This window comes from Platichthys flesus, chromosome 10 (assembly GCF_949316205.1).
Source record: "Platichthys flesus chromosome 10, fPlaFle2.1, whole genome shotgun sequence".
Taxonomy (NCBI): Eukaryota; Metazoa; Chordata; class Actinopteri; order Pleuronectiformes; family Pleuronectidae; genus Platichthys; species Platichthys flesus.
The window spans coordinates 13,833,262-13,843,852 of record NC_084954.1 but is presented as its reverse complement, the minus strand read 5'-3'; the positions used below and the strand labels follow the sequence as shown (position 1 = coordinate 13,843,852).

The 10,591-nt window shown below is 41.1% G+C and overlaps 2 protein-coding genes across 3 annotated transcripts; one reads left to right on the top strand and one right to left on the bottom strand.

Annotated features, from left to right (window-relative positions):
* Positions 1–140: 140 nt before the first annotated feature.
* On the bottom strand, positions 141–3,460 carry zfyve19 (zinc finger, FYVE domain containing 19). Of its 2 annotated transcripts, none has more exons than XM_062397386.1 (11): positions 3,243–3,460; positions 3,035–3,156; positions 2,889–2,942; positions 2,639–2,802; positions 2,384–2,526; positions 1,825–1,933; positions 1,404–1,634; positions 1,175–1,251; positions 856–957; positions 606–763; positions 141–387 (listed from the first exon to the last, which is right to left on the bottom strand). In XM_062397386.1, the coding sequence occupies exons 1-11, from the start codon at positions 3,294–3,296 to the stop codon at positions 309–311; spliced, it is 1,293 nt and encodes a 430-aa protein (XP_062253370.1). In that variant the 5' UTR covers positions 3,297–3,460; the 3' UTR covers positions 141–308. The 2 variants fall into 2 exon arrangements, with proteins under 2 accessions (XP_062253370.1, XP_062253371.1); XM_062397387.1 differs by having other exon boundaries at positions 1,828–1,933.
* Positions 3,461–4,373: 913 nt separating this feature from the next.
* On the top strand, positions 4,374–7,732 carry bub1bb (BUB1 mitotic checkpoint serine/threonine kinase Bb). The gene is made up of 8 exons (XM_062397384.1): positions 4,374–4,518; positions 4,637–4,696; positions 4,792–4,936; positions 5,031–5,227; positions 5,332–5,495; positions 5,588–5,781; positions 5,874–5,974; positions 6,842–7,732. The coding sequence occupies exons 1-8, from the start codon at positions 4,376–4,378 to the stop codon at positions 7,128–7,130; spliced, it is 1,293 nt and encodes a 430-aa protein (XP_062253368.1). The 5' UTR covers positions 4,374–4,375; the 3' UTR covers positions 7,131–7,732.
* The last annotated feature ends 2,859 nt before the right edge of the window (positions 7,733–10,591 follow it).

The window sequence follows — 10,591 nt, the reverse complement described above, 5'->3', positions numbered from 1 at the left end:
TTCACTTATTATACAAATCTTATATCACATATATATCCATTGTGTCTTTACCTACTCAATTAATCTAGATCAGTGCTTGCAACTACAGAAGACAAATGCTGCTTTCCTGTATTTATACCATGTTGGACAGATAAGATGAGATACGTTAAGAGTTTAAAATTAGCCATTCTGCACTGCTTTAGATAACATGTAGTGTTTCTATCTTTTTTTTTTACAATAATAGGTCACTTAAGGCTAAAGCACAGCTCTAAGGATGATGAGTGACAAGAGCCTGATAAGGCAAACATATCTGCAACACAGTCCAACTATCATGTCTTTCTCTTCTTCTTTGGCGCAGTGTAGTTAGTGGTGCGATGCTCCATCCTGTCATATTTATCATGGCCTTCCCTGGGGAGATAATGGGAGTGTAGATTGATAATTCATCACAATAAATACTTCATTGTCATGCTGCTTAACAGTATGGCAGCAGGCTGCCGACAATGTATCTGGGTCTTGGTACACATTTCAAATCACAGGCGTCTTTTCTTTGGCATCGAGGTTAAGATTTCCATACAAAGCTGAGTGGAAAGCCAGAGCTTTTGCAGAGTTTTTTTATATCAGTTTACCTGAAGCATCGGTTGCAGTATATGTCTCCGTCACAGGTGTGACAGCGAAGTGTGGCATCTTGGTTACAGATGCAGCACCATGGAAGTTCCTCCTCATCGCTGTCTGATTGCTGATGCGCTCCAGCCGCAGCCGGAATCCTACTCTTTGGTTGTGGAGCCTGTGTTTTTAATACACACCAGGACAACCAGGGATTTAAATGTTATTCTGTCTAATAGTATGAATATTTTGAAATTGGCTGTTGTTCAGTACCTGTTTCTTTGATGTCTTCTTATTTTCTGTGTTCTTTGGTCCACACTGTTCTAAAGGAATGTTGTAGCCACTGGCCTCATCCAGTGCAGCTTCTTCTGAGAGCTGGAAAAGAAAATCGGAAAAATCTGTATTGTGTATAGTTCACATTACAAATAATTAAAATGGCAAAACAGCAGCCCCTTGTGGTGTTCCCGGTTGATTTGAGTTTGCTGTCCATGACATTTAAAAAGGTATGATATGTACTTAGTAACACATTCATGCGTTAGTTTCATTATCATCGTGTTAAAATATCAAGTTCATTTAGCCTTAAGCCCCACACCTGTTTCAAAACTCGCTTCACAGATTCTTCCTCAGTCTCCTCCTCACTGTCTGGATGCTGGAAGTCCTCCATAGTAACTACAAATGACGTGGGACATAAACATTGACAGGTTTCTGATACACAAACACAGTAACACTATAATCAATGCAACAATGATTAAAGCTCTTATGGAATATTGTCATACTGAGTTACTATTAATAAGAGATATGGTAAAGAGAGCATTATGTACCTTTTTCTGGGTCCTGCCCCTTCAGCTGGGCCAGTCTCTTGGCCATGTGGAGGATCTGATCCTGGGAATGCTGCTCCGTCCTCAGCTCCGCCATGGCCTCCTCCAGCAGACGGGCCTTCTCAGCCTCCAGCTGCTTGTTCGCATCCTGCTGCGCATCCTGGTTCTCCTCCAAATTCTCATCCAGTATTCCCCCCTCCCCCTTGTTGAGATCGTTCATACGCCCATCCACATCTGCAGAGACAAATATAGGTCTTAGCCTATTTGGAAGATCTACAGAGCAGCTGAGCAAAGAGTCACATTTGTTGCCTGATTCAACCAACTGACCACGCAACATTTTTACAAATTTATGTGGTCATTGCATAAGGCCTGTAAAACGATTAACTGAATATGTGTAAATACAGTGGCAAGAGTAAGATCTTACTGCCCTCTGGATTTGACTGCTGGTCATCAATGGCAACTTCCTCTGTCATCTGACTGAGCAGATCATTGGCTTGTTCAGTCTGAGTCCTGCCATCTGGAGGCTGGTGCACCTGAACAGATGAGCACATAGGTATGGTTGATTCAAACCATTTACAGGGTTTATGCAGGTTTTAGAAGGTTAAATTGAAGTATATTCAAGAGCATGATAAATGAAATGTATGTCAGCTATTAGTTATCAGTTCCATGTTGTTCTTGTTCATAGTTTTTATTACAGCATGCTCATATCTGTATCATTGAGAAAGAACTACAATACACAGAGACATTTAAAGTATGTCTACAAAACATTTATCTTAAAATATTTCAAATCAGGAAAGAAATAGCATTAAATGAACATTGACATAATAAAGAACTACCTGAACACACTAAAGACCTCATCAGAAATAATTTAATGTGTTTAGGAATTTTTAAGAACTAAAATTCAGATAATGACCCAGCAGGAACACCATATTTAGCATTTAACACTGAGCCTTGCTGCAAAAGTATGGAGGGGTTGTTCTCACTGGTGGAGGGGCTTGAGATGGTGGAGGGTGACCCCTCAGAGCTGCCAAACGATCCTCCATCTCCACTGCAGAAGGCACTGGCCGGCTGGGAGCTTTCAGAGCAGCGAGGCGAGACTCAATCTCCTTCTCAGAGGGGACAGACTCTGAGGAAAACATAAAAAGGCAAAAAAATTTCTTCTGCAAAGAGGTAAAATATTATTTCTACAACTGTGTTTCAAATTTAAGTAGTAGCTGCTAAAGATCAGATTTTCTTACTGGGTGCAGTGTCCTCTTTGAGCTTCTGAAGTCTGTCAGCAATAGCCTGATCTTCTTTACTCAGGCCTTTGGTTGGTACACCTGCTTTGCCGAGTCTGCTGCCTCCATGTGCAAGAGGCTGCGACGACTGACCCTGCTGTTTGCTCTCCAACGCAGCAACACGTCTATGGAAGAAATATGATCCTTAAAAATCACAAGACTGCTGTGTTGACAAAGTGTCTCTTTAAAAAAAAGAATCTTAAGCACCGACTTTTTGTAATTCTCAGGAGGAGACCATCTTCCAGCACTGTTCTGAGACTCCCCACTAAATAAAGAGGAGACGGTGGACAAGCGGGGAACTTTAAGCATCAGAAAACCACACTCGTCTAATGTCATCCTGCATGGTTTCCCCTTTACCTTGTCAGATTGCCATGGCACTGTTTACACACCTTCTGCTGGGTGTTGCCACAGCGAGGGACCGCAGCGTTGAACGTCAAACAGCCGGAGCAGAAGGAGCGGCCGCAGTTCTTACAGCCCAGCTGGGTGAACAGCACAAGGTAAATCACACTGTCATCCCTTGCATAGCGTTGCACTGTGTGTCACTGATGGAAGCTAACCCCCTTACCTCCTTCTTGAACAGGCTGAACTTTGATGCACAACAGAAACAGCGGTTGTCCATGTCGACACGTGGAGAGACTCATGTGACAGGCGGTTTGACTGTTTCCGTAACTACTGTCGTGGGTAAATATGCGACTCACACTCTACGTACGATCGTTAAGCAGCTAGCTAACTGTTTCCAACCTGTCAGTGTCGCTGCGATCAAACCCGGAATTGAACCGGAAGATGCGTCGAGACACGTCAATATCCGTTTTCCGGTTTCTCCGTCGACCAATCAGCTTTCTCCAAAGACCCTGGCGGTCCCCGTTCAAAACAGGTCTGACCGTTCAAAGGCGAGTCGCGCTGCAGCTTTGTACGTGTGGTCGAACCCGGAAAAGAGACAACAGAGGCATATAAACGGTAAGAAAAGATATGACTTAATGCTGCAATTGTTTTTATTTATTTACCCTCGACTGGTAAATCACGCTGATGTCAGGAACGTCAATGAAACCCATCGAGCGAAGCGCACGTTAGCTAGCTTGTGTGTTAGCTCCCCAAGTCATGGCCTCACTATCGTTAGCATCCCCCTCAGTCTCTGTAGTGTCTGCACTGTTTTGTTTCTGTGCTGCATGTTATGTTAGAGAATATGATTTTACCTCTTGGGATTTAATTTAAAGTCCCGTGTAGATTCTGTCATTGATATGTATATAGTATTATATCGCCTGTTATGTCGTGACTCCAAAACCATTTTCTGACCAGTTTGCAGACTCGTGCACCAGTTTAAACTCAGAATAATAACAATAATGACTTTGTTAATGAGTCTATAGTAGACTTATGTTTTTATCATTCATGCAAATGCATCCGTGTTTTCCAAAATAGTTAGACATTTTAAAAGAGACTTCAAGTTAATAGAAATTAAAGAATAAGTGAATTGTTTGTCTTCGGTCTAAAATGTCAGATAACAGTGAATAGAAGAAAGGAGACTGTAAATAATGCTTCGTTTAAATCATATAAAATCTGCCAATCTCCATACTGGATTAGCAGGGACCAAATAATTTTGTCTCCTTGTTTAAATTGCTATAGCTATTATAAAAGGCACTTATCAAAAATAACTGTTGCACTTGTTTTCTTTTTATAGAGATCTTGTTTTAATTTTCCACGATGGCAGAAGGAGGAGATGTGGAGTGGGAGCTGAGCAAAGAAAACATCCAGCCCCTGCGGCGTGGCAGGGCCATATCAGCCCTGCACCAAGCCCTGAGTCAACAACAGGATGGACTCAGCTTGGCCATCAACCAACAGAGACAGTATGCATTAGCTTTAAGATATTGCAACTGGGTTGGGTGATCATAACCTCTGCTAAATACTTCTTTCTCAACAGTTTGCACATATCAATAGAGATTTTGTGACTTTTTGTCTCTCTAGGGCCTTTGAGGCGGAACTGCGGATGTATGAAGGAGATGATCCGCTTGATGTTTATGATCGGTAAGCGAAATATGGAAACAGTAGAGTGCAGTCATACAAGTTGCTCTTAAATCTGAGAGGTTCTATTTGTAATACTGATGTTCTGTCTTTAACAGGTATATAAAGTGGACAGAACAAACCTTCCATCAGGGAGGAAAGGAGAGCAACCTCGCCACACTGTTGGAAAGGGCTGTGACCAAATTCACAGATGAAAATAAATATCACAATGACCCTCGATATGTTGACCTCTGGATCAAATTTGTAAGTAACATTTAACCCTTGGCTAGTTTTGCTACTTATATCTGACAAACGAATGCGTCAGTAATAAATGTTTTTGTGTATTGTGTGTCTTTAGGCAGAGAACTGCACAGAACCCCTGGACACTTACAGTTACATGCAGGTGCAGGGAATAGGAGTGACTCAGCCATCCTTTTACATTGCTTGGTCTGAGGAGTATGAGAATCAAGGGAATTGTCTCAAAGCAGATCTGGTCTATCAGGAGGGATTCAAGAAATGTGCTGAGCCGCATGATAAGCTTCTACAGTTTCACAAGTATGGATCAATACAATACAATTTGAAATAGATAAAGGTCTAGGCCTGAAATTTTACTTTTGTCGTGAGAGTTCACATCACAATTTACTGTCTTTTTATCAAAGGGCTCTGCAGGCACGTGTGTCCCGACAGGTGATGATGAATGTTGAGCAGGGGGAAAGTGATGATGAGCCAAAAGAACCTGAGAGAGTTTCTCTGATCGACCTCAAACATCGAGGGAAGAAAAAGGCCATTGCCCCCATCAACAGAACTGGGGCTGCAATCAGAAGTAAGTGAATACTTATCTAAGTTATACCTTTTTAATATTATTACATAAGATGTTTGATTTCAGTCTTTGATGGGGATTTTTTTTTTTCAAAGGTATTTCTGGAGGCTTGCGGACACATGGCGCCCCAGTTTTGGGAAAAGTTTCAAACAGCCGCATGGTTGTCTTTGATGAAAATAAGACTCAAAGTGCTGGTCCATCAGAGCCTAGACACGAGTCCTGGATGGCTCCTCCCACTTCAAAGGCAAAGGAAAATGAGCAGAGACCAGAAAGATGGTGTGATGTCAAGGTATGAGACAAGCACATTTTACACTGCTTATTTTAGTGAAGTATAATTCATCCCTGTGAGTTTTACTACTTTAATGTTTTTATCTACCATAGATGCCCCAGAAATCTAAATATGGACACACTCTTATGGCTCCACCTCCTCCTAAACCCACCTTCCAACCCTTTGTGGAGGAGTCAGACCAGCCTCCAACAATGTGAGTGACAACAAGAGTCTAACATTTTGATTTATTTATTTTTTTAAGGTCACAAATGCAGGTTATTTTTCTAAGCACAACAGCAAATATTCAAAATCCATTGTATAATAAAAATGGCACAGTATTAAATATACTTTCTGATGGACAGAATCACTTCCATTGATTTAAAAAACAAAACGTAGTTCAAGGTGATACCAACAACACCAGAAGGTTCACAACTCAACGTAAATGTGGAGAGAGTGGTTTGCACCCATCAATATACAAAATCCTACCGAGGAAAATCTTTGGACTTTGCTCAGTAGATTACAATCTTGCTCACTCAAGACTTGGGTAGTCTTAAAAATATTCACCCAAGTGATCATGGCCTCATGTTCAGAACTCGAAACAGCCATGTCTCATCTCGCACCCATATTGTGAAGGTATGTATATGTTTATGCTGAAGTAAATAAACCTCATTGCATCAGTTTGCCCTCTTGTGGACATTATGCTAAAAAAAGAGATATTTAAATGTTCTTTTGCGTGTGAAAGAATATTTAAAGGTAATTATTGGTCTATTTTGAAGCAACTTATAGATATATGGATTTCTAACACTGAAATTAATAAATCAACAATTTTGATAATTAAGTCCGCTACTTCCTTTTACAATCTCCTAATTTTTATGATTTGCTGCTTTCCTCTGTAAATAAAAATCTGATATTTCAAAGTAATTGCTTTGAATTTGTCATTTTTGCCTTTTAAAAATTATATAAATCTATAAAAGAATAATAAATTAATTATTCAGTAGTAGGAGCATTTATTAAGCCCTCCTTGTGGCTTATTTCTGAGATAATTATTTTATTTAAGTGCATAATTCCTTCCCTCCCTTAGGACTCCGTGTAAGATCAACCCAGTGGTGAACACGGTTTTATCAGCACGTAAGCCGTGCAAAGAAGAAACTCCTCTAAAGAGGCTCCAGGAGCATCATCAGCAGCGGAGAGAGGCAGAGACGGGAAAGCCACAGGAGCAGAGCATGTACTGTAAAGAGCTGCTGCTCAGCGGCGCCACTGAATTCTGCTTTGAGGAGCTGCGTGCTGAACGCTACTTCAAAAAGATGGCACATGAATCGCAGGAGGTCAGAGGTCAAAAGGATCAAGCTAATGCCGGGGCCACAAACTGAAGCATCTACAGAGACTAACCATTCGATTGCTCCATTTTTCACGGAATTTCCTTCATCTTGACTTTGTCTGTAACTATCATGTTATTACTGTTTAGTATTTTGTGTGATCCTGTTGTACATATTTTGTGGATAAGAGCTCCAGTTTCTCAGAATCGTAAAAAGATAAAAGGGTTTAAGATGTGTAGAAACCTTTCAAGCTTAAGATGCTATTTTGGTTGGGTAGGATTCATTAAATATAGAACAGGAAGACAAGGAATTGGAAACTCCTGATTTGCAGCAGCACTACTGAGTGTGTGTGAGAAAACACTTCAACAAACAACATCTGCTTCACAGTAGTTACATGGAACAGCATAGAATTGTATTTTATTGTGTCTAACTGTGCTGCAGAAATACTAAGTTGTTCCTAATTTGTCTTTTAGTCCATGAATCCTTTTATCTTGCTGAGGTATTATTAAGAACAGTGCTTTTTTACAAATACTGCCTTTTAAAGTTTTAGTTTTTGGTTTGAGCAGATTCTCAGCTCAGTTCCACCACATTACAAAGATTTGAGCTGATTCAGCTGAGCTTCATGTCTCAACGTTCAATAAACCTGTTACAATGTCTGCCTGATGACTAGTGGGATTGTTATTTGTCTGTTTTTAGGCCGAGGAGGATTTTAATAATGCACTGTCAGCAGGGGGCTTGCAAGGGAAAGTGTGTATTTCTTTCCTTGTAATGGTGGTTGGATTACTAATGGGGCGCGAGGACAGTTTGATGCTGGGTGTAATCTGTCGCTGAAATTAAAGAGTCAACGTTTGCTGCCAAGGGTGAAAATAAACTGCAAGTAAAAAGTCATAAATGCCTTTATTGCTGTTTGTTTTAAAGGGGTTACTTCATTTAACTTTATCACTGCGGGCGACACTTGAGTCTTTGAAGAGACCCCAGCATTTGGCAGGCACAAGACTTAATAAATAATAATAATAATAATACATTTTATTTGTAAGGCACTCTTCATCCGAGAAACTCAGAGTGCCACTTTTATGAACAAATCTTGCATTCAGCTGACCAGATGTTAATCATTGCCCAGGAGAGGTAACTTAGAGGCTCGTAACTTAAGTGGTGTGAATAAACCTTAATGGGCTGCGGGGACGGGCTCCACTTCATACACAGGCAGCTCACACTGACGAATGGCTGGAAGATAGGTGCTTGGCTCATTAGCAAGTGAAATCTCCCCTTTGCAGTTGTGGGCAGAACAGGACTGCAGCTTTTCCCTAAGAGGCCACTATCCTGATGTACTAGGACACGGCGCTGCTGCTTTTTACAGGCACGTGGAGCAGTGGAGGAACAGACTTTAATCTCATACTGGAAATATGTCACAGCCAGCCAAGATCCGCTCAACTGGTGAGTTCCCAAACTGTCTACTTTAAATTTGGGCTTAGCACTTAAGAGCAGCTGAAATTCAGTGATAAATGATAGGCAACATGATGCACTCACACCATAATAACTAGGCATAACCACATCATAATGCATCCTCTATAGCTCGCTATTTTGCAGGACTTATTAAAAGCTCATCCCATGAAAGCAAGCAGCCAGTGTCTCAGCGTCAGACGGAAAATCCATAGCTCTCTCTCTCTCTCGCTGCAGCAGAGAGAGATGGAAGGAGTGGGCTACCTCTCCTCCATGTGCTCTAGGCAGGCCCTCAGAGAAGAGTCCAGCACTGTTACTCCGATAGACAGGAACATTCAGTCATTGCTGTTGACCTATTTCTGCAGCTTTAAACATGCACCAGTCAACAGAGAGTTTTCAGACCAAGCTTTGACTTTTTCATTTTTTGAGATGCCCTTTGCTGCAACTCAGTCCAACACATGATTTTATTGTGACTTTATTGTGTTCAACTCTGCAGGCACAGAAGAATGAGACGTTTGTCATGATACCCAGTAGGATCTAGCCCACGATTGTATTGCATGATAATTTGGATTTAGACATTATTTTGACTTTAAGTGATGACATACATAGGGGTGCATACCAAGGGATTTAGTTTGAGGAGGCAGCATTATTTTAACATCATCTAGCCTATTTCTAAACTCCACCTGTATAACGTTCCAGTATTAATGTTGCAGCTAACCTCAATAAAAGGCAGTTGACTCCTTTCACGCTGGCAGTAGATCAGCTTATCTTTGTGTTTGGTCGGCTGCCTGCTTCCTTGTACACCAATAAAATGGATCTGTCACGTAGGTGATCTTCTCAGTGACTGACTGTAGGTCTCATAATAAAAAAAATAGTGAAAGTTATGATTTACATCTCATTTGGTAAGTCATAATTTAACTTTTTATGACAGAGCTTTGACTTGATAAGTGAAAATCGTGACTTTCCATTTATAAATCGTGACTTACAGTGTCATTCACATTTTCCTTCTTTATCAACTATGTTTTGTCTTATCTGGGCAGATGTGGGCTTCCAGACGTAACGTTATTGCTGAGCAAACAGGAGAATGATGCATTTGGTTGTCATGTCTTCTCCAGTTGTCTCACTCTGACAGAGCTGACATAGATTTATAGGTCATCTGGAAATGTCAGAGGATTAAAGGAAAGAGCTGCATTTGCATCAGCTGTGTAGGCTGAGCCCTGATAACCCCTGGTGTAATCCTCACAGATTCACCCTAAACAATAGAGTGAATTGAAATGCAAATAATTAAGGCAGTGTCACTTAATGCATCCCCGTGGCTTTCCTATTAATGACACTGTGGTTTAAAACTATTATTGTCATTGTAAAACCTTTTACATCCCAGGTTTATTGAATGGAGTGTATGGGGGAGGGGGGGTCCTATGTGAAGTCGATCAATTAAAATAAACCCTGAGTGAACAAAACACATAGTTACAATGTTTCGCAAATGTGATACACTGTTGAGCCATATACTGTAGAGCCACAGCAGTAAAACGCCTGATATTACCCTCTTTCACCATCCAAACAACCCACACCCAGACAGCCCACACCCAAACAGCTCACACTCGTCGAGGCATGCCTCTACAAGACCACTGAATGTGTATGAGTCAGTTAAGTAGATGTAAATGTTGACCTCATATCCTGTAATCCTGTAAATTGCAAGGTAGAACCTTTGCAGATGAAACTGTTTTTTCCAGCACATCCCACAGATGATTGATTGGATTGAGCTCAGGGGGGGTTTGAGGTCAAGGCAACTTGAACTCGTTGTCACGTTCCTGACCAGTTTTGTTGGTGAGACACATTATCCTGCTGAAAGATGCCACTGCCAACAAGTAATACTACACATGGTCTGCAGCAATGCTTAGGTAGGAAGGCACATGTCAACATAATATCCACATGTATCCCAGGACTTAAAGCTTCCCTGCAGGACAATGGTCAGGGCATAGCAGGTAAACAACGTACACAGACCCTGCTGTCCATGGATATGTAGGAAAAAGATTCATCAGATTAAGTCACCTGCTTCCAGGATCCAGGTCTGA